The sequence below is a fragment of the Engystomops pustulosus genome, unplaced genomic scaffold, assembly GCF_040894005.1.
Source record: "Engystomops pustulosus unplaced genomic scaffold, aEngPut4.maternal MAT_SCAFFOLD_130, whole genome shotgun sequence".
Lineage (NCBI taxonomy): Eukaryota > Metazoa > Chordata > Amphibia > Anura > Leptodactylidae > Engystomops > Engystomops pustulosus.
The window spans coordinates 1-22,471 of NW_027285011.1; the positions used below are offsets into that span (position 1 = coordinate 1).

At 53.5% G+C, this 22,471-nt stretch overlaps 2 protein-coding genes across 3 annotated transcripts in view; one reads left to right on the top strand and one right to left on the bottom strand.

Annotated features, from left to right (window-relative positions):
• Positions 1 to 1,201: 1,201 nt before the first annotated feature.
• On the top strand, positions 1,202 to 8,112 carry SPAG8 (sperm associated antigen 8). Of its 2 annotated transcripts, XM_072131741.1 has the most exons (6): positions 1,202 to 1,272; positions 4,359 to 4,482; positions 4,731 to 4,776; positions 5,266 to 5,383; positions 7,808 to 7,870; positions 7,953 to 8,112. In XM_072131741.1, exons 1-6 carry the CDS (start codon positions 1,222 to 1,224, stop codon positions 8,073 to 8,075), a joined length of 525 nt encoding a protein of 174 aa, XP_071987842.1. In that variant the 5' UTR covers positions 1,202 to 1,221; the 3' UTR covers positions 8,076 to 8,112. The 2 variants fall into 2 exon arrangements, with proteins under 2 accessions (XP_071987842.1, XP_071987843.1); XM_072131742.1 differs by lacking the exon at positions 4,731 to 4,776 and having other exon boundaries at positions 4,359 to 4,489.
• Positions 8,113 to 10,147: 2,035 nt separating this feature from the next.
• Positions 10,148 to 22,471, bottom strand: part of NPR2 (natriuretic peptide receptor 2) — a 156,964-nt gene continuing 144,640 nt past the window's right edge. The window contains exons 14-22 of the mRNA XM_072131743.1: positions 14,573 to 14,728; positions 14,324 to 14,492; positions 13,747 to 13,893; positions 13,468 to 13,591; positions 13,330 to 13,398; positions 13,080 to 13,254; positions 11,909 to 12,007; positions 11,105 to 11,196; positions 10,148 to 10,948 (exon numbers count right to left, since the gene is read on the bottom strand). Of these exons, the coding sequence (XP_071987844.1) occupies positions 10,880 to 10,948; positions 11,105 to 11,196; positions 11,909 to 12,007; positions 13,080 to 13,254; positions 13,330 to 13,398; positions 13,468 to 13,591; positions 13,747 to 13,893; positions 14,324 to 14,492; positions 14,573 to 14,728 (1,100 nt within the window). The 3' untranslated portion in view covers positions 10,148 to 10,879. The remainder of the gene's footprint in view (positions 10,949 to 11,104; positions 11,197 to 11,908; positions 12,008 to 13,079; positions 13,255 to 13,329; positions 13,399 to 13,467; positions 13,592 to 13,746; positions 13,894 to 14,323; positions 14,493 to 14,572; positions 14,729 to 22,471) is intronic.

The following is a 22,471-nucleotide window of genomic DNA, read 5'->3' on the forward strand; positions in this document are numbered from 1 at the left end:
ACTCTGATAGCATGTGGAATATCCTCCCCCACTGACTGATATCAGTGGTGAATATCCCCCCCCACTACTGATACTTCCAGTGTAATATCCCCCCCACTACTGATATCAGTGTAATATCCTCCCCCCACTACTGATATCAGTGTAATATCCTCCCCCCACTACTGATATCAGTGTAATATCCTCCCCCACTACTGATATCAGTGTAATATCCTCCCCCCACTACTGATATCAGTGTAATACCTCCCACTACTGATATCAGTGTAATATCCTCCCCCACTACTGATATCAGTGTAATATCCTCCCCCCACTACTGATATCAGTGTAATATCCTCCCCCCACTACTGATATCAGTGTAATATCCTCCCCCACTACTGATATCAGTGTAATATCCTCCCCCCACTACTGATATCAGTGTAATATCCTCCCCCCACTACTGATATCAGTGTAATATCCTCCCCCCACTACTGATATCAGTGTAATATCCTCCCCCCACTACTGATATCAGTGTAATATCCTCCCCCCACTACTGATATCAGTGTAATATCCTCCCCCACTACTGATATCAGTGTAATATCCTCCCCCCACTACTGATATCAGTGTAATATCCTCCCCCCACTACTGATATCAGTGTAATATCCTCCCCCCACTACTGATATCAGTGTAATATCCTCCCCCCACTACTGATATCAGTGTAATATCTCCCCCCACTACTGATATCAGTGTAATATCCTCCCCCCACTACTGATATCAGTGTAATATCCTCCCCCCACTACTGATATCAGTGTAATATCCTCCCCCCACTACTGATATCAGTGTAATATCCTCCCCCCACTACTGATATCAGTGTAATATCCTCCCCCCACTACTGATATCAGTGTAATATCCTCCCCCACTACTGATATCAGTGTAATATCCTCCCCCCACTACTGATATCAGTGGTAATATCCCCCCCCCACTACTGATATCAGTGTAATATCCCCCCCCCACTACTGATATCAGTGTAATATCTCCCCCCCACTACTGATACTACTGATATCAGTGTAATATCCTCCCCCCACTACTGATATCAGTGTAATATCCCCCCCCCCCCCACTACTGATATCAGTGTAATATCCCCCCCCCCACTACTGATATCAGTGTAATATCCCCCCCCCCCCCCACACTTTTGGTAAATGAAATATTTTCTGCTGTTTACTCCTTACAGATCTCTCATTGCTGAGGATGGAGCTCACCACTGGGGAACAGTCCAGAGTCGCCCCCTGGCAGGAAGCAGTGAGTGGCGCCCCTTGTGGTTGTCCTCTGCCCTCCATGCTGTGTGACATCCTGCTCATCCATAAGTCTCCATAGGATTGATTGTCCTCCCTCCAAAACGGCAGCACCCCATTTCATCTCTTATCTCATTTCTACAGCCCCATGTCCCATCGCATGTCGTTGTCTGTGCCTCTCGTGCCCTTCTCTCTCCTGGGCTGGACTTCGTCTCGTCTCTCGGCTTCGGGGGGCTCCCTCTCGTCTCTCGGCTTCGGGGGGCTCCCTCTCGTCTTCGGGGGGCTCCCTCTCGTCTTCGGGGGGCTCCCTCTCGTCTCTCGGCTTCGGGGGGGCTCCCTCTCGGCTTCGGGGGGGCTCCCTCTCGTCTCTCGGCTTCGGGGGGCTCCCTCTCGTCTCTCGGCTTCGGGGGGCTCCCTCTCGGCTTCGGGGGGCTCCCTCTCTTCTCTTCTCTTCTCTTCTCTTCTCGGGCTTCGAGGCTCCCTCTCTTCTCTTCTCTTCTCGGGCTTCGAGGCTCCCTCTCTTCTCTTCTCTTCTCGGGCTTCGAGGCTCCCTCTCTTCTCTTCTCTTCTCGGGCTTCGAGGCTCCCTCTCTTCTCTTCTCTTCTCTTCTCGGGCTTCGAGGCTCCCTCTCTTCTCTTCTCTTCTCTTCTCTGGCTTCGAGGCTCCCTCTCTTCTCTTCTCTTCTCTTCTCGGGCTTCGAGGCTCCCTCTCTTCTCTTCTCTTCTCTTCTCGGGCTTCGAGGCTCCCTCTCTTCTCTTCTCTTCTCTTCTCGGGCTTCGAGCTCCCTCTCTTCTCTTCTCTTCTCTTCTCGGGCTTCGAGGCTCCCTCTCTTCTCTTCTCTTCTCTTCTCGGGCTTCGAGGCTCCCTCTCTTCTCTTCTCTTCTCTTCTCGGGCTTCGAGGCTCCTCTCTTCTCTTCTCTTCTCTTCTCGGGCTTCGAGGCTCCCTCTCTTCTCTTCTCTTCTCTTCTCGGGCTTCGAGGCTCCTCTCTTCTCTTCTCTTCTCTTCTCGGGCTTCGAGGCTCCCTCTCTTCTCTTCTCTTCTCTTCTCGGGCTTCGAGGCTCCCTCTCTTCTCTTCTCTTCTCTTCTCGGGCTTCGAGGCTCCCTCTCTTCTCTTCTCTTCTCTTCTCGGGCTTCGAGGCTCCCTCTCTTCTCTTCTCTTCTCTTCTCGGGCTTCGAGGCTCCCTCTCTTCTCTTCTCTTCTCGGGCTTCGAGGCTCCTCTCTTCTCTTCTCTTCTCTTCTCGGGCTTCGAGGCTCCCTCTCTTCTCTTCTCTTCTCTTCTCGGGCTTCGAGGCTCCTCTCTTCTCTTCTCTTCTCTTCTCGGGCTTCGAGGCTCCCTCTCTTCTCTTCTCTTCTCTTCTCGGGCTTCGAGGCTCCCTCTCTTCTCTTCTCTTCTCTTCTCGGGCTTCGAGGCTCCCTCTCTTCTCTTCTCTTCTCTTCTCGGGCTTTCGAGGCTCCCTCTCTTCTCTTCTCTTCTCTTCTCTTCTCGGGCTTCGAGGCTCCCTCTCTTCTCTTCTCTTCTCTTCTCGGGCTTCGAGGCTCCCTCTCTTCTCTTCTCTTCTCTTCTCGGGCTTCGAGGCTCCCTCTCTTCTCTTCTCTTCTCTTCTCTTCTCGGGCTTCGAGGCTCCCCTCTCTTCTCTTCTCTTCTCTTCTCTTCTCGGGCTTCGAGGCTCCCTCTCTTCTCTTCTCTTCTCTTCTCTTCTCTTCTCTTTCTCTTCTCTTCTCTTCTCTTCTCTTCTCTTCTCTTCTCTTCTCTTCTCTTCTCTTCTCTTCTCTTCTCGGGCTTCGAGGCTCCCTCTCTTCTCTTCTCTTCTCGGGCTTCGAGGCTCCCTCTCTTCTCTTCTCTTCTCTTCTCGGGCTTCGAGGCTCCCTCTCTTCTCTTCTCTTCTCTTCTCGGGCTTCGAGGCTCGATCTCTTCTCTTCTCTTCTCTTCTCTTCTCGGGCTTCGAGGCTCGATCTCTTCTCTTCTCTTCTCTTCTCTTCTCGGGCTTCGAGGCTCCCTCTCTTTCTCTTCTCTCTCTTTCTCGGGCTTCGAGGCTCCCTCTCTTCTCTTCTCTTCTCTTCTCTTCTCGGGCTTCGAGGCTCCCTCTCTTCTCTTCTCTTCTCTTCTCGGGCTTCGAGGCTCCCTCTCTTCTCTTCTCTTCTCTGGCTTCGAGGCTCCCTCTCTTCTCTTCTCTTCTCTTCTCGGGGCTTCGAGGCTCCCTCTCTTCTCTTCTCTTCTCTTCTCGGGCTTCGAGGCTCCCTCTCTTCTCTCTCTTCTCGGGCTTCGAGGCTCCCTCTCTTCTCTTCTCTTCTCTTCTCGGCTTCGAGGCTCCCTCTCTTCTCTTCTCTTCTCTTCTCGGGCTTCGAGGCTCCCTCTCTTCTCTTCTCTTCTCTTCTCGGGCTTCGAGGCTCCCTCTCTTCTCTTCTCTTCTCTTCTCGGGCTTCGAGGCTCCCTCTCTTCTCTTCTCTTCTCTTCTCTTCTCGGGCTTCGAGGCTCCCTCTCTTCTCTTCTCTTCTCTTCTCGGGCTTCGAGGCTCCCTCTCTTCTCTTCTCTTCTCTGGCTTGAGGCTCCCTCTCTTCTCTTCTCTTCTCTTCTCGGGCTTCGAGGCTCCCTCTCTTCTCTTCTCTTCTCTTCTCGGGCTTCGAGGCTCCCTCTCTTCTCTTCTCTTCTCGGGCTTCGAGGCTCCCTCTCTTCTCTTCTCTTCTCTTCTCTTCTCGGGCTTCGAGGCTCCCTCTCTTCTCTTCTCTTCTCGGGCTTCGAGGCTCCCTCTCTTCTCTTCTCTTCTCTTCTCGGGCTTCGAGGCTCCTCTCTTCTCCTTCTCTTCTCTTCTCGGGCTTCGAGGCTCCCTCTCTTCTCTTCTCTTCTCTTCTCGGGCTTCGAGGCTCCCTCTCTTCTCTTCTCTTCTCTTCTCGGGCTTCGAGGCTCCCTCTCTTCTCTTCTCTTCTCTTCTCGGGCTTCGAGGCTCTTCTCTTCTCTTCTCGGCTTCGAGGCTCCCTCTCTTCTCTTCTCTTCTCTTTCTTCTCTCTTCTCGGGCTTCGAGGCTCCCTCTCTTCTCTTCTCTTCCGGGCTTCGAGGCTCCCTCCTAATGGTCTTGTTGTGTCCCCAATACAGGGAGCTTCCCCCGGTCCGGTCGGCGCCTCCTCTGCTCTTGGGACCATCATGGAGGGACAAGGACACAAAGGGACGATCAGCGCGGAGCCGGGGGCTGGCAGGTCTACAACACATCAAGACATGGGTATAGAGTGTGTACAGACCCCCAACTACCCCCTGCCCCCCCCCCCACCTCACCCCCTCATTGTCATCCACAGGAGGCGCCAAGACCTGGGTATAGAGTGTGTACAGACCCCCAACTACCCCCTGCCCCCCCCCACCTCACCCCCTCATTGTCATCCACAGGAGGCGCCAAGACCTGGGTATAGAGTGTGTACAGACCCCAAACTACCCCCTTGCCCCCCCACCTCACCCCCTCATTGTCATCCACAGGAGTCCGGGAGGAGAAGCTCCGCAAGTCTCTCTATCACAAGTTTAGGTGCGTGAGGGACGGGGGGAGTCTGATCCCTACTAGGGACTGTACGTGTTATAAAGTGTCTGCGCCAGTTTTCTGGTACTATATACTGATAGAAGGTCTTTGTATCTTGTACATGATATAAAGTGTCTGTGCCAGTTTTCTGGTACTATATACTGATAGAAGGTCTTTGTATCTTGTACGTGTTATAAAGTGTCTGCGCCAGTTTTCTGGTACTATATACTGATAGAAGGTCTTTGTATCTTGTACATGATATAAAGTGTCTGTGCCAGTTTTCTGGTACTATATACTGATAGAAGGTCTTTGTATCTTGTACATGATATAAAGTGTCTGCGCCAGTTTTCTGGTACTATATACTGATAGAAGGTCTTTGTATCTTGTACCTGATATAAAGTGTCTGCGCCAGTTTTCTGGTACTATGTGCTGTGGGTGCACTACAACACCCCGAGACGGGAGACGTGAGAATAACAATTTGTGGTTTTGGTCTCTTAGTCAGGAGATTCTCGCGGAGTTGATGTCTCCAGCGGAGGAAACGTTGGTCGCAGAATCTACAACAAAAAGAGACTACGAGGCTGCGGGTTTCATCCCACGGATCCCAGAGAACAGGAACGTAAGTGATCCCCCCTGTCATGTGATGGGATCCTAGTGATCATCTGATCCCCCCTGTCATGTGATGGGATCCTAGTGATCATCTGATCCTCCCTGTCATGTGATGGGATCCTAGTGATCATCTGATGCTCCCTGTAATGTGATGGGATCCTAGTGATCATCTGATGCTCCCTGTAATGTGATGGGATCCTAGTGATCATCTCATCCCCCCTGTCATGTGATGGGATCCTAGTGATCATCTCATCCCCCCTGTCATGTGATGGGATCCTAGTGATCATCTGATGCTCCCTGTAATGTGATGGGATCCTAGTGATCATCTGATCCTCCCTGTAATGTGATGGGATCCTAGTGATCATCTGATCCTCCCTGTCATGTGATGGGATCCTAGTGATCATCTGATCCTCCCTGTCATGTGATGGGATCCTAGTGATCATCTGATCCTCCCTGTCATGTGATGGGATCCTAGTGATCATCTCATCCTCCCTGTAATGTGATGGGATCCTAGTGATCATCTCATCCTCCCTGTAATGTGATGGGATCCTAGTGATCATCTGATCCTCCCTGTAATGTGATGGGATCCTAGTGATCATCTGATCCTCCCTGTAATGTGATTGGATCCTAGTGATCATCTCATCCTCCTGTAATGTGATTGGATCCTAGTGATCATCTGATGCTCCCTGTAATGTGATGGGATCCTAGTGATCATCTGATCCCCCCTGTAATGTGATGGGATCCCAGTGATCATCTGATCCCCCCCTGTAATGTGATGGGATCCTAGTGATCATCTGATCCTCCCTGTAGTGTGATGGGATCCTAGTGATCATCTCATCCTCCCTGTGATGGGATCCTAGTGATCATCTCATCCTCCCTGTGATGGGATCCTAGTGATCATCTCATCCTCCCTGTGATGGGATCCAAGTGATCATCTCATCCTCCCTGTAATGTGATGGGATCCTAGTGATCATCTCATCCCCCCTGTCATGTGATGGGATCCTAGTGATCATCTGATCCTCCCTGTCATGTGATGGGATCCTAGTGATCATCTCATCCTCCCTGTCATGTGATGGGATCCTAGTGATCATCTCATCCTCCCTGTCATGTGATGGGATCCTAGTGATCATCTCATCCTCCCTGTCATATGATGGGATCCTAGTGATCATCTCATCCTCCCTGTCATATGATGGGATCCTAGTGATCATCTCATCCTCCCTGTCATATGATGGGATCCTAGTGATCATCTCATCCTCCCTGTCATATGATGGGATCCTAGTGATCATCTCGTCCTCCCTGTCATATGATGGGATCCTTGTGATCATCTCATCCTCCCTGTAATGTGATGGGATCCTAGTGATCATCTCATCCTCCCTGTCATGTGATGGGATCCTAGTGATCATCTCATCCTCCCTGTCATGTGATGGGATCCTAGTGATCATCTCATCCTCCCTGTCATGTGATGGGATCCTAGTGATCATCTCATCCTCCCTGTAATGTGATGGGATCCTAGTGATCATCTGATCCTCCCTGTAATGTGATTGTATCCTAGTGATCATCTGATCCTCCCTGTCATGTGATTGTATCCTAGTGATCATCTGATCCTCCCTGTCATGTGATTGGATCCTAGTGATCAACTGATCCTCCCTGTCACGTGATTGGATCCTAGTGATCATCTGATCCTCCCTGTCATGTGATTGGATCCTAGTGATCATCTGATCCCTCCTGTAATGTGATGGGATCCTAGTGATCATCGCATCCTCCCTGTCATGTGATGGGATCCTAGTGATCATCTGATCCTCCCTGTAATGTGATGGGATCCTAGTGATCATCTGATCCCCCCTGTAATGTGATGGGATCCTAGTGATCATCTGATCCCCCCTGTAATGTGATGGGATCCTAGTGATCATCTGATTCTCCCTGTAATGTGATGGGATCCTAGTTATCATCTCATCCCTCCTGTAATGTGATTGGATGCTAGTGATCATCTGATCCTCCCTGTAATGTGATGGGATCCTAGTTATCATCTCATCCCTCCTGTAATGTGATGGGATGCTAGTGATCATCTGATCCTCCCTGTAATGTGATTGGATGCTAGTGATCATCTGATCCTCCCTGTAATGTGATGGGATGCTAGTGATCATCTGATCCTCCCTGTAATGTGATGGGATGCTAGTGATCATCTGATCCTCCCTGTAATGTGATTGGATGCTAGTGATCAGCTGAGCTATGAAGATAATCCCTGGCTGTAGTGTTTGATATGTTACTAGTAGAAGGTCTTTACATGTCTGGATTTCTCAGAGTTTCTGGTCAGGGCTGATGAATCTATTGGATTCCAGCGTCTTCTATCACTTCCATAGATGTGGGTTTGCTGAATGTCCTGCAGAATGTGAGATTTGGTGGTAATTCATTCCCATGATGTTGTCTTTGACAGACTGGGGACTATCACTCGGAGCAGGCAGTGACCTTCTGGACAGACAACGTGCACCACATCACTGTAAGTTTGTGTGTCTTAGTCCTGTTTTCCTTCTTACCTTCCTGTTTTTTACCTTTTCTCCTTATGTGTCTCCTCCATGCAGGGAGTCTCCGACATCCGAACACGAGACTCTCCCTTCAAAAGGAGTTCAGCTTTTTCCACTCCGATGTCTGACTACCTGGACCAGTCGCTCCCGCGCTGCATGGAGAATTATCCCAACATGTAGTTCTCCGCACTGAAAACCATGTGTGTGATGTTCAGTATCATTGGGTCGGTTCTTCCTTACTATTATTCAGGATTACAGATAACCCATCTATTATACTAGGGTCTACTAGAGGTCATAGGGGCATCTGCACAATGGCCTCTGGCACAGAGCAGGGCTGGAGAATATTGCTTCCTGCGGGTCCTCCTGCACTCCAAAACATACAGGTAGATGATTACTGTGATCCCCATTGGGGACAGGGATAAAGGAATTATTATTATTAACAACCGCTCAGGCAAGATGGCCGCCCTCTACTTGGTCTCAATCGGGAGAATAATCTCCATAGAGTCGATAGCAGTGGGAGACTGATCCCAACATGTCACTCAGTGATCAACGAGAGCTCCCAAGGGGCAACATCAGACCAGAGACTGAGCGGGAAGCTGTCCACATGATCTCCCCACGTCACAGTCAGAACCAGGTGTAAAATCTCCCCACGTCACAGTCAGAACCAGGTGTAAAATCTCCCCACGTCACAGTCAGAACCAGGAGCATGATCTCCCCACGTCACAGTCAGAACCAGGAGCATGATCTCCCCACGTCACAGTCAGAACCAGGAGAATGATCTCCCCACGTCACAGTCAGAACCAGGAGTATGATCTCCCCACGTCACAGTCAGAACCAGGAGCATGATCTCCCCACGTCACAGTCAGAACCAGGAGCATGATCTCCCCACGTCACAGTCAGAACCAGGAGCAGGATCTCCCCACGTCACAGTCAGAACCAGGAGCAGGATCTCCCCACGTCACAGTCAGAACCAGGAGCAGGATCTCCCCACGTCACAGTCAGAACCAGGAGCAGGATCTCCCCACGTCACAGTCAGAACCAGGAGCAGGATCTCCCCACGTCACAGTCAGAACCAGGAGCAGGATCTCCCCACGTCACAGTCAGAACCAGGAGCAGGATCTCCCCACGTCACAGTCAGAACCAGGAGCAGGATCTCCCCACGTCACAGTCAGAACCAGGAGCAGGATCTCCCCACGTCACAGTCAGAACCAGGAGCAGGATCTCCCCACGTCACAGTCAGAACCAGGAGCAGGATCTCCCCACGTCACAGTCAGAACCAGGAGCAGGATCTCCCCACGTCACAGTCAGAACCAGGAGCAGGATCTCCCCACGTCACAGTCAGAACCAGGAGCAGGATCTCCCCACGTCACAGTCAGAACCAGGAGCAGGATCTCCCCACGTCACAGTCAGAACCAGGAGCAGGATCTCCCCACGTCACAGTCAGAACCAGGAGCAGGATCTCCCCACGTCACAGTCAGAACCAGGAGCAGGATCTCCCCACGTCACAGTCAGAACCAGGAGCAGGATCTCCCCACGTCACAGTCAGAACCAGGAGCAGGATCTCCCCACGTCACAGTCAGAACCAGGAGCAGGATCTCCCCACGTCACAGTCAGAACCAGGAGCAGGATCTCCCCACGTCACAGTCAGAACCAGGAGCAGGATCTCCCCACGTCACAGTCAGAACCAGGAGCAGGATCTCCCCACGTCACAGTCAGAACCAGGAGCAGGATCTCCCCACGTCACAGTCAGAACCAGGAGCAGGATCTCCCCACGTCACAGTCAGAACCAGGAGCAGGATCTCCCCACGTCACAGTCAGAACCAGGAGCAGGATCTCCCCACGTCACAGTCAGAACCAGGAGCAGGATCTCCCCACGTCACAGTCAGAACCAGGAGCAGGATCTCCCCACGTCACAGTCAGAACCAGGAGCAGGATCTCCCCACGTCACAGTCAGAACCAGGAGCAGGATCTCCCCACGTCACAGTCAGAACCAGGAGCAGGATCTCCCCACGTCACAGTCAGAACCAGGAGTATTATCTCCATACGTTACACGTCATTCTGCACAAAAAACACATATGAACAGAAAGAGAAATGTTGGTTAGACGTTCATTTGGATCCGTCCGGGTTATGTAGTTTTCCTGGTACCTGCGTTGCTCGTGGCTCGCCGCATTTTGAGTTGTGCGTTTGTGACAATGGGATCCATCGCATGAGACACTGGAAAAATACATTAATGGCCAACACAAAGCATAGACTCCAGATCTACTTGTCTTTATTGAAGGCTGAATGTGCCATGGACTCCAGCGACGATTCCTACACATCGGCCTCAGGAGATCTCCATGGAGAGGCTGCAGGTCAGAGGGCTTTCTGCGGGATACACGCCGGCTGTAGATCTGATCCTCCAGCACCCTCTGGTATGGGCGCAGCCCTGCATTGTCCTGCCAGGGACCAGTCCTATGAATGAAAACCCAGTAGGCTTGGTGCGTGGCACAGGGATTTGCTGGTCCGAACAAGGAATGGAAACAGTGGATAAAAAAAGAATTCATCTTTGTAGTGGCATCTAAAGAGGATTCCATGGAAAAGTCCAGTAACGAGACCCAGACAATGTGCAAGGAGAAATCCATTTGTGGACCTGCACTGCATTGCCTTGGTCGTTTTTAGTAAGGTGAAGGCTTTGGTGTGAAGTTTACTTCCTGTGGCAGATGCCGAGGTGCTTCCTGCGATGATGCGCTTCTAGCAGGCCCTAGTTCAGCTGCAGGTTGTGGTGTATTGCGGCCATATGACCAGTACAGAGGTCATCTCTTGGCTTATTAGCTGGTGCATATTTCTCGTTCCCAGAGACCAGAGTAACCAGTAAGGTGTATGTCCTTCCAACCACTGAGGCCACCATATGCATTGTGCTCTGGGAAGAGCAGGCTGTGGGTAACCTTGTGACCCAGATGAGTCTAAGGAGCAGCTCAAGACACATGTGGATCGTCAAAAGAGCTTCAAATCACATCATCATCATCATCTGTCACTTCCCCGAGTAACCAGAAGGTCCTCATCTTTCCCTTGCCCTAGAAGAGACCAGAAAAAAAGAGTCAAATCATCTTCAGATGTAAAGTTCATCTAGTGAACATGTGACTACTCATAATCCATAATCTGATAAATACCATCGCGACCCCCTACGTCTCCTCAGATGTCCTTGTCTAGACATTTTCAATTTTTATTACCTTCATTTCAATATCTCCCCGAAGTTCGAGTTGAAAGCAGCCAAATTCATCTAAAACTTCTTTGGTGGCTGAAGAAATGTGGATCTTGAGTGCTGAGGAAGAGAAGAAAGTGAGAAGCTTAGACAAGGAGCCTTTAGTGGTGGCTCTCTGGACCTTCATGTGGGATCATCTGCCACTACACGTTTACCGATCATCAATGAATCCTGACGAAACCTGCCGCTGCCACCCCCTGAGCCCCTGGACGACTCCTGCAGATGCAAAGGGTTAGGCAGGTGTTGGGAAAGTGTCCCTCTCCATGTCAGAAGTGGAACATGGGAATTGCAGCTTGAAGATAAGGCCTGGCAAGGCAACACTTAGCTGGTGCATGTATTTAGCCAATGAGGTGTCTGTTATGAAAGCTGCAGTGTGATTGAAGAGGTGCTACCACCTGACCAGGGGAATAGAAACCCCTGCTGGATGAGAGCACAAGGTTCAGATAGAGAGACTGCAGAGGAGACCTTCAGTGCTGCCACAGATACTAATCCCAGGAACTCAGTCAGGAGACTCTAATCCAGAGCTGCAGCTTCCAGAGTTTGGACACAGCTCCATCCCAGCATCTACTACCGGGCTGGTGCACCATTCCTGTGGACCCTCTCCATGACCAGCTGCCTCCAGACCCCAAGAAAAGGCCCCGGTGGGGAATGTTGCACTTCTTACTATCTATATGACAGGAAGTGCACTTGGCGTGAATTATGATGACATCAGACCTTGCGCCCCTTGAGTTTGTAGTATATTGCTCTTGTGAATGCCGGAGATGATACTCACCTTCCCCATTAGACTCCATCCTGGACGCTGTGTTCACCGTGTCACCAAATAAACAGTAACGAGGCATCTTCAGTCCAACCACCCCGGCACAAACTGGACCTGAGCAGACAAGAGGAAAAGCAGGTGACAAAGAGAATCAAGTCATCCTGACCATGACCGCTCCGATCCACCCAACTGCCACCAGGCCCTTAGCATGAGCAGGCCAGAAGACCCTGTGATCCCCCCCCCCCCCTCAGTGTCCTGTGATCCCCCCCCCAGTGTCCTGTGATCCTCCCCCCCCAGTGTCCTGTGACCCCCCCAGTGTCCTGTGATCCCCCCCCCAGTGTCCTGTGATCCCCCCCCCAGTGTCCTGTGACCCCCCCCCAGTGTCCTGTGACCCCCCCCCCCCAGTGTCCTGTGATCCCCCCCCCCAGTGTCCTGTGATAACCCCCCTCCCCAGTGTCCTGTGATAACCCCCCCCCCCCAGTGTCCTGTGATCCCCCCTCACCCCCCAGTGTCCTGTGATAACCCCCCCCCCCCAGTGGACTGTGGACTACGTCGGCCTCTGGGGGTCCTTTTATGCCTGGAGATGGATGAGACCTCCCGCACATTCCCGGGATCATCGCTCCTTACTAGGAATAGTTCAGCTCTTGTCTTTGTTTAGGAAAAAAAAGAGATTAACCCTCTCAGCGCTGAAAGCCCCCGGACAGTCGGCACCCACAGCGTCATCTGTGTACTACTATCCCCAGCCGTGTACTACTATCCCCAGTGTGACCCCCAGCCGTGTACTACTATCCCCAGTGTGACCCCCAGCCGTGTACTACTATCCCCAGTGTGACCCCCAGCCGTGTACTACTATCCCCAGTGTGATCCCCCAGCCGTGTACTACTATCCCCAGTGTGACCCCCAGCCGTGTACTACTATCCTGTCCTTATACACAGGGAGGAGACGACACACTCTGAACGTGGCAGCTCCACAAGCCACAAGTCTGTCCACAGACAAAATGTACCCAGACTAAACTCACTGGATGCCAGACAGAAGCGGCCGTGCCCCCTGTGACCTCCCTCCCCGGGGTCATGTGAACCCCATAAGGTGGCGTCTCCATGTGACCCATCAGTGACAGCGCTGAGCCGCCCCCATGGCCCACCCTGACCCCCCAGTCCCTATAGATCCATCACACTCCCTCCGCTACCTGTATGGATTCCTATCCGGAGGCGCAGCTGCGTGCTCGGCCTGTGACGGATCTTGAAAGTTGTGACCGTGTCCAGGAGGGCGAGAGACATCCGCGCTATTTCTCTGGCGTGGGACTTGCCGTTCCGCACAGGTAACCCTGAAACCACCATGTACGCGTCACCAATGGTCTCCACCTGCAGAGATAGCCCCCTATGTGAAAGGCAGAAGACCACGGAGGAGGGAGCCATCCCCGAATATCCACCTCTTACCTTATACACATCAAAGTTGTCTATTATTGCATCAAAACAGGTGTAAAGGTCATTGAGCAGGGTCACGACCTGCGGAGACACAAGGTCAGCTCGTAACAAGGTCTACGTCTAGGAGCCCCTAGTGTGTAATAGGGTTACCTGCATGGGGGTGCTCTCCGCAGACATGGACGTGAACCCCACAATATCACTGAAATAGATGGTGACACTGTCAAAGGCTTCGGCCTGGACCGTCTCCCCTCTCTTCAGCTGCTCGGCCACCGAACTGCACAGGAAGCAGACAACGGGTCGTGAGCGTGGCGCCAGAGACACGAGCCAGGCGCCAGAGACACGAGCGAGGCGCCAGAGACACGAGCCAGGCGCCAGAGACACGAGCCAGGCGCCAGAGACACGAGCGAGGCGCCACATGCCAGTACTCACTGCGGCAGGATCTGGTAGAGCAGGTTTTCGGCCTTGCGCTTCTCCTCCAGGTAGGCTTGTGTCCGCTCCTCCACTAATTTCTCCAGGTTGTTGGCATATTGCTCCATGCGGGACAGTAAGTTATCCAGAATACTGGTGGTGCCCTCCCTGCAAAACACGGAGAACATAACAAGGGGCCACGGCTGCGGGACAGTAAATTATCCAGAATACTGGTGGTGCCCTCCCTGCAAGACACGGAGAACATAAGAAGGGGCCACGGCTGCGGGACAGTAAGTTATCCAGAATACTGCTGGTGCCCTCCCTGCAAGACACGGAGAACATAAGAAGGGGCCACGGCTGCGGGACAGTAAATTATCCAGAATACTGGTGGTGCCCTCCCTGCAAGACACGGAGAACATAAGAAGGGGCCACGGCTGCGGGACAGTAAGTTATCCAGAATACTGCTGGTGCCCTCCCTGCAAGACACGGAGAACATAAGAAGGGGCCACGGCTGCGGGACAGTAAGTTATCCAGAATACTGGAGGTGCCGTCCCTGCAAGACACTGAGGGACCACCGGAAGCAGCTCCCGGGACTCACTTGTTGAACTTGCAGATGTAGATCTTAGTCTGATTGAAGTCCGGCCTCTCCAGGGGGTCCTCGGCCCAGCACCTCTCCATCAGGACCCCCAGCTCCTCGCTGTGGCAGCTGCTGTCCACCGAGGGCCTGAAGTACGGCCGCTGCCCATTCCTCACCTTCTGCACAATCTCTGGAAGTCAGGGGGGATATGTAAATATTGGGAGCTGGGGATCAGCGCCTCTCCCGGTGCCGGGGCCCCTCTGACATTACCCTTCGGGCTGAGGTCCATGCCCTGGATGTAAAATGCCCCATTCCTCAGTGCGATCTCCTGCAGTATGATCCCAAAACTGTAGACATCGCCCTTCTGAGTGCCCTGGGGTGGAGGTCTACCCATGCGCAGCAGCTCAGGAGCCGTCCAAAGCTTCTCTACACAAAGAAGAAAACATCAAACATGGAAGGATCACACAGGGAACCGGTCACCAGCTCAAGCCTGCAGTGCACAGCAGGCTTCCTGCCGGCTCTAAGCATTTCTATTACAATATAATTACCATGGACCTTTCAGATTCCTCTGTGTAGTCCCAGGGGTTGGGCTTTGGTTTGTCTGCTGCTCAGCTCTTGGACAGGATTTACACAGAATTATATTCTACTACAAATGCTTAGAGACTGCAGAGGGCGATGGGCTCCTGTAACCTGTCTGTAGTGACAATGAGGTCCCGGATGACAGGTTCCCTTTAAGAACAATGCAATGTCAATCTCTCTTACTGTTCAGCAATGACATTGACCCAACCCTGGAGAGAGTCACAACCATCAGACATAAATAATGGGCAGCAATAGAATTGTCCCAACTCTGTGACTACACCCCCCATACACAGGGAGCTGCAATGTCCTGTGTGTCCTGACACCTTTCTATCATAGCCAGCAGTGGTCAGGGGTCAGCATGGGCGCTCTGACCCCACTGTGACTACACCCCCATACACAGCGAGCTGCCATGTCCTGTATGTCCTGACACCTTTCTATCATAGCCAGCAGTGGTCAGGGGTCAGCATGGGCGCTCTGACCTCTCTGTGACTACACCCCCCATACACAGCGAGCTGCCATGTCCTGTGTGTCCTGACACCTTTCTATCATAGCCAGCAGGGGTCAGGGGTCAGCATGGGCGCTCTGACCAATCTGTGACTACACCCCCCATACACAGCGAGCTGCCATGTCCTGTGTGTCCTGACACCTTTCTATCATAGCCAGCAGTGGTTAGGGGTCAGCATGGGCGCTTTGACCCCACTGTGACTACACCCCCCATATACAGCGAGCTGCCATGTCCTGTGTGTCCTGACACCTTTCTTGCATACCCAGCAGGGGTCAGCATGGGTGCTCTGACCTCTCTGTGACTACACCCCCATACACAGCGAGCTGCCATGTCCTGTGTGTCCTGACACCTTTCTATCATAGCCAGCAGGGGTCAGGGGTCAGCATGGGCGCTCTGACCAATCTGTGACTACGCCCCCCATACACAGCGAGCTGCCATGTCCTGTGTGTCCTGACACCTTTCTATCATAGCCAGCAGTGGTCAGGGGTCAGCATGGGCGCTCTGACCCCACTGTGACTACATCCCCCATATACAGCGAGCTGCCATGTCCTGTGTGTCCTGACACCTTTCTATCATACCCAGCAGGGGTCAGCATGGGTGCTCTGACCTCTCTGTGACTACACCCCCATACACAGCGAGCTGCCATGTCCTGTGTGTCCTGACACCTTTCTATCATAGCCAGCAGGGGTCAGGGGTCAGCATGGGCGCTCTGACCAATCTGTGACTACACCCCCCATACACAGCGAGCTGCCATGTCCTGTGTGTCCTGACACCTTTCTATCATAGCCAGCAGTGGTCAGGGGTCAGCATGGGCGCTCTGACCCCACTGTGACTACACCCCCCATACACAGCGAACTGCCATGTCCTTTGTCCTGACACCTTTCTATCATAGCCAGCAGTGGTCAGGGGTCAGCATGGGCACTCTGACCCCTCTGTGACTACACCCCCCATACACAGCGAGCTGCCATGTCCTGTGTGTCCTGACACCTTTCTATCATAGCCAGCAGTGGTCAGGGGTCAGCATGGGCGCTCTGACCCCTCTGTGACTACATCCCCCATACACAGCGAGCTGCCATGTCCTGTGTCCTGACACCTTTCTATCATAGCCAGCAGTGGTCAGGGGTCAGCATGGGTGCTCTGACCCCTCTGTGACTACACCCCCCATACACAGCGAGCTGCCATGTCCTATGTGTCCTGACACCTTTCTATCATAGCCAGCAGTGGTCAGGGTTCAGCATGGGTGCTCTGACCCCTCTGTGACTACACCCCCCATACACAGCGAGCTGCCATGTCCTGTGTGTCCTGACACCATTCTATCATAGCCAGCAGTGGTTAGGGGTCAGCATGGGCGATCTGACCCGTCTGTGATTACACCTCCCATACACAGCGAGCTGCCATGTCCTGTGTGTCCTGACACCTTTCTATCATACCCAGCAGTGGTCAGGGGTCAGCATGGGCGCTCTGACCCCTCTGTGAATACACTTCCATACACAGCGAGCTGCCATGTCCTATGTCCTGACACCATTCTATCATAGCCAGCAGTGGTCAGGGGTCAGCATGGGTGCTCTGACCCCTCTGTGACTACACCCCCCATACACAGCGAGCTGCCATGTCCTGTGTGTCCTGACACCTTTCTATCATAGCCAGCAGTGGTCAGGGGTCAGCATGGGCGCTCTGATCTCTCTGTGACTACACCCCCCATACACAGCGAGCTGTCCTGTGTGTCCTGACACCTTTCTATCATAGCCAGCAGTGGTCTGGGGTCAGCATGGGCGCCCAACCCCTCTCTGTGACTACACCCCCCATACACAGTGAGCTGCCATGTCCTGTGTGTCCTGACACCTTTCTATCATAGCCAGCAGTGGTCAGGGGTCAGCATGGGTGCTCTGACCCCTCTGTGACCACACCCCCCCCATACACAGCGAGATGCCATGTCCTGTGTGTCCTGACACCGTTCTATCATAGCCAGCAGTGGTCAGGGGTCAGCATGGGCGCTCTGACCCCTCTGTGACTACACCCCCCATACACAGCAAGCTGCCATGTCCTGTGTGTACTGACACCTTTCTATCATAGCCAGCAGTGGTCAGGGGTCAGCATGGGCGCTCTGACCTCTCTATGACTACACCCCCCATACACAGCGAGCTGCCATGTCCTGTGTGTCCTGACACCTTTCTATCATAGACAGCAGTGGTCAGGGGTCAGCATGGGCGCTCTGACCCCTCTGTGACTACAGCCCCCATACACAGCGAGCTGCCATGTCCTGTGTGTCCTGACACCTTTCTATCATAGCCAGCAGTGGTCAGGGGTCAACATGGGCGCTCTGACCCCTCTGTGACTACACCCCCCATACATAGCGAGCTGCCATGTCCTGTGTGTCCTGACACCTTTCTATCATAGCCAGCAGTGGTCAGGGGTCAGCATGGGCACTCTGACCCCTCTTTGACTACATCCCCCATACACAGCGAGCTGCCATGTCCTGTGTGTCCTGACACCTTTCTATCATAGCCAGCAGGGGTCAACATGGGTGCTCTGACCCCTCTGTGACTAAACCCCCCATACACAGCGAGCTGCCATGTCCTGTGTGTCCTGACACCTTTCTATCATAGCCAGCAGTGGTCAGGGGTCAGCATGGGCGCTCTGACCTCTCTGTGACTACACCCCCCATACACAGCAAGCTGCCATGTCCTGTGTGTCCTGACACCTTTCTATCATAGCCAGCAGTGGTCAGGGGTCAGCATGGGTGCTCTGACCCCTCTGTGACTACATCCCCCATACACAGGGAGCTGCCATGTCCTGTGTGTCCTGACACCTTTCTATCATAGCCAGCAGTAGTCAGGGGTCAGCATGGGTGCTCTGACCCCTCTGTGACACAGCGAGCTGCCATGTCCTGTGTGTCCTGACACCTTTCTATCATATCCAGCAGTGGTCAGGGGTCAGCATGGGCGCTCTGACCATTCTGTGACTACACCCCCATACACAGCGAGCTGCCATGTCCTGTGTGTCCTGACACCTTTCTATCATAGCCAGTAGTGGTCAGGGGTCAGCATGGGCGCTCTGACCCCTCTGTGACTACACACCCCATACACAGCGAGCTGCCATGTCCTGTGTGTCCTGACACCTTTCTATCATAGCCAGCAGTGGTCAGGGGTCAGCATGGGAGCTCTGACCCCTCTGTGACTACACCCCCCATACACAGCGAGCTGCCATGTCCTGTGTGTCCTGACACCTTTCTATCATAGCCAGCAGTGGTCGTGGGTCAGCATGGGCGCCCTGACACCTTTGTGACTACACCCCCATACACAGCGAGCTGCCATGTCCTATGTCCTGACACCTTTCTATCATAGGCAGCAGTGGTCAGGGGTCAGCATGGGCGCCCTGACACCTCTGTGACTACACCCCCCATACACAGCGAGCTGCCATGTCCTGTGTGTCTTGACACCATTCTGTCATAGCCAGCAGTGGTCAGGGGTCAGCATGGGCGCTCTGACCCCTCTGTGACTACACCCCCCATACACAGCGAGCTGCCATGTCCTGTGTGTCCTGACACCTTTCTATCATAGCCAGCAGTGGTCAGGGGTCCGCATGGGCGCTCTGACCACTCTGTGACTACACCCCCATACAAAGCGAGCTGCCACGTCCTGTGTGTCCTGACACCTTTCTATCATAGCCAGCAGTGGTCAGGGGTCAGCATGGGTGCTCTGACCCCTCTTTGACTACACCCCTATACACAGCAAGCTGCCATGTCCTGTGTCCTGACACCTTTCTATCATAGCTAGCAGAGGTCAGGAGTCAGCATAGGCGCTCTGACCCCTCTGTGACTACATCGCCCATACACAGCGAGCTGCCATGTCCTGTGTTCTGACACCTTTCTATCATAGCCAGCAGTGGTCAGGGGTCAGCATGGGCGACCTGACACCTCTGTGACTACACCCCCCATACACAGCGAGCTGCCATGTCCTATGTCCTGACACCTTTCTATCATAGCCAGCAGTGGTCAGGGGTCAGCATGGGCGCTCTGACCCCTCTGTGACTACAACCCCCCCCCCATACACAGCGAGCTGCCATGTCCTGTGTGTCTTGACACTATTCTGTCATAGCCAGCAGTGGTCAGGGGTCAACATGGGCGCTCTGACCCCTCTGTGACTACACCCCCAATACACAGCGAGCTGCCATGTCCTGTGTGTCCTGACACCTTTCTATCATAGCCAGCAGTGGTCAGGGGTCAGCATGGGTGCTCTGACCCCTCTGTGACTACACCCCCCATACACAGCAAGCTGCCATGTCCTGTGTGTCCTGACACCTTTCTATCATAGCCAGCAGTGGTCAGGGGTCAGCATGGGCGCTCTGACCCCTCTGTGACTACATTCCCCATACACAGCGAGCTGCCATGTCCTGTGTGTCCTGACACCTTTCTATCATAGCCAGCAGTGGTCAGGGGTCAGCATGGGCGCTCTGACCACTCTGTGACTACACCCCCATACACAGCGAGCTGCCATGTCCTGTGTGTCCTGACACCTTTCTATCATAGCCAGCAGTGGTCAGGGGTCAGCATGGGTGCTCTGACCCCTCTGTGACTACACCCCCCATACACAGCGAGCTGCCATGTCCTGTGTTCTGACACCTTTCTATCATAGCCAGCAGTGGTCAGGGGTCAGCATGGGCGCTCTGACCCCTCTGTGACTACATCCCTCATACACAGCGAGCTGCCATGTCCTATGTGTCCTGACACCTTTCTATCATAGCCAGCAGTGGTCAGGGGTCCGCATGGGCGCTCTGACCACTCTGTGACTACACCCCCATACACAGCGAGCTGCCATGTCCTGTGTGTCCTGACACCTTTCTATCATAGCCAGCAGTGGTCAGGGGTCAGCAGGGTCGCTCTGACCACTCTGTGACTACACCCCCATACAAAGCGATCTGCCACGTCCTGTGTGTCCTGACACCTTTCTATCATAGCCAGCAGTGGTCAGGGGTCAGCATGGGTGCTCTGACCCCTCTTTGACTACACCCCCATACACAGTGAGCTGCCATGTCCTGTGTGTCCTGACACCTTTCTATTATAGCCTGCAGTGGTCAGGGGTCAGCATGGGCGCTCTGACCACTCTGTGACTACACCCCCATACACAGCGAGCTGCCACGTCCTGTGTGTCCTGACAACTTTCTATCATAGCCAGCAGTGGTCAGGGGTCAGCATGGGTGCTCTGACCCCTCTTTGACTACACCCCCATACACAGCAAGCTGCCATGTCCTGTGTCCTGACACCTCTCTATCATAGCCAGCAGTGGTCAGGGGTCAGCATGGGCGCTCTGACCCCTCTTTGACTACATCGCCCATACACAGCGAGCTGCCATGTCCTGTGTTCTGACACCTTTCTATCATAGCCAGCAGTGGTCAGGGGTCAGCATGGGCGCTCTGACCCTTCTGTGACTATATCCCCCATACACAGCGAGCTGCCATGTCCTGTGTGTCCTGACACCTTTCTATCATAGCCAGCAGTGGTCAGGGGTCCGCATGGGCGCTCTGACCACTCTGTGACTACACCCCCATACACAGCGAGCTGCCATGTCCTGTGTGTCCTGACACCTTTCTATCATAGCCAGCAGTGGTCAGGGGTCAGCATGGGGGCTCTGACCCCTCTGTGACTACACCCCCCATACACAGCGAGCTGCCATGTCCTGTGTGTCCTGACACCTTTCTATCATAGCCAGCAGTGGTTAGGGGTCAGCATGGGCGCTCTGACCACTCTGTGACTACACCCCCATACACAGCGAGCTGCCATGTCCTGTGTGTCCTGACACCTTTCTATCATAGCCAGCAGTGGTCAGGGGTCAGCATGGGTGCTCTGACCCCTCTGTGACTAAATCGCCCATACACAGCGAGCTGCCATGTCCTGTGTTCTGACACCTTTCTATCATAGCCAGCAGTGGTCAGGGGTCAGCATGGGCGCTCTGACCCCTCTGTGACTACATCCCTCATACACAGCGAGCTGCCATGTCCTATGTGTCCTGACACCTTTCTATCATAGCCAGCAGTGGTCAGGGGTCCGCATGGGCGCTCTGACCACTCTGTGACTACACCCCCATACACAGCGAGCTGCCATGTCCTGTGTGTCCTGACACCTTTCTATCATAGCCAGCAGTGGTCAGGGGTCAGCATGGTCGCTCTGACCACTCTGTGACTACACCCCCATACAAAGCGATCTGCCACGTCCTGTGTGTCCTGACACCTTTCTATCATAGCCAGCAGTGGTCAGGGGTCAGCATGGGTGCTCTGACCCCTCTTTGACTACACCCCCATATACAGCAAGCTGCCATTTCCTGTGTCCTGACACCTTTCTATTTTAGCCAGCAGTGGTCAGGAGTCAGCATAGGCGCTCTGACCCCTCTGTGACTACATCGCCCATACACAGCGAGCTGCCATGTCCTGTGTTCTGACACCTTTCTATCATAGCCAGCAGTGGTCAGGGGTCAGCATGGGCGCCCTGACACCTCTGTGACTACACCCCCCATACACAGCGAGCTGCCATGTCCTATGTCCTGACACCTTTCTATCATAGCCAGCAGTGGTCAGGGGTCAGCACCCCTCTGTGACTACACCCCCCATACACAGCGAGCTGCCATGTCCTGTGTGTCCTGACACCTTTCTATCATAGCCAGCAGTGGTCAGGGGTCAGCATGGGCGCTCTGACCCCTCTGTGACTACATTCCCCATACACAGCGAGCTGCCATGTCCTGTGTGTCCTGACACCTTTCTATCATAGCCAGCAGTGGTCAGGGGTCAGCATGGGCGCTCTGACCACTCTGTGACTACACCCCCATACACAGCGAGCTGCCATGTCCTGTGTGTCCTGATACCTTTCTATCATAGCCAGCAGTGGTCAGGGGTCAGCATGGGCGCTCTGACCCCTCTGTGACTACACCCACCATACACAGCGAGCTGCCATGTCCTGTGTCCTGACACCTTTCTATCATAGCCAACAGTGGTCAGGGGTCAGCATGGGCGCTCTGACCCCTCTGTGACTACACCCCCATACACAGCGAGCTGCCATGCCTGTGTGTCCTGACACCTTTCTATCATAACCAGCA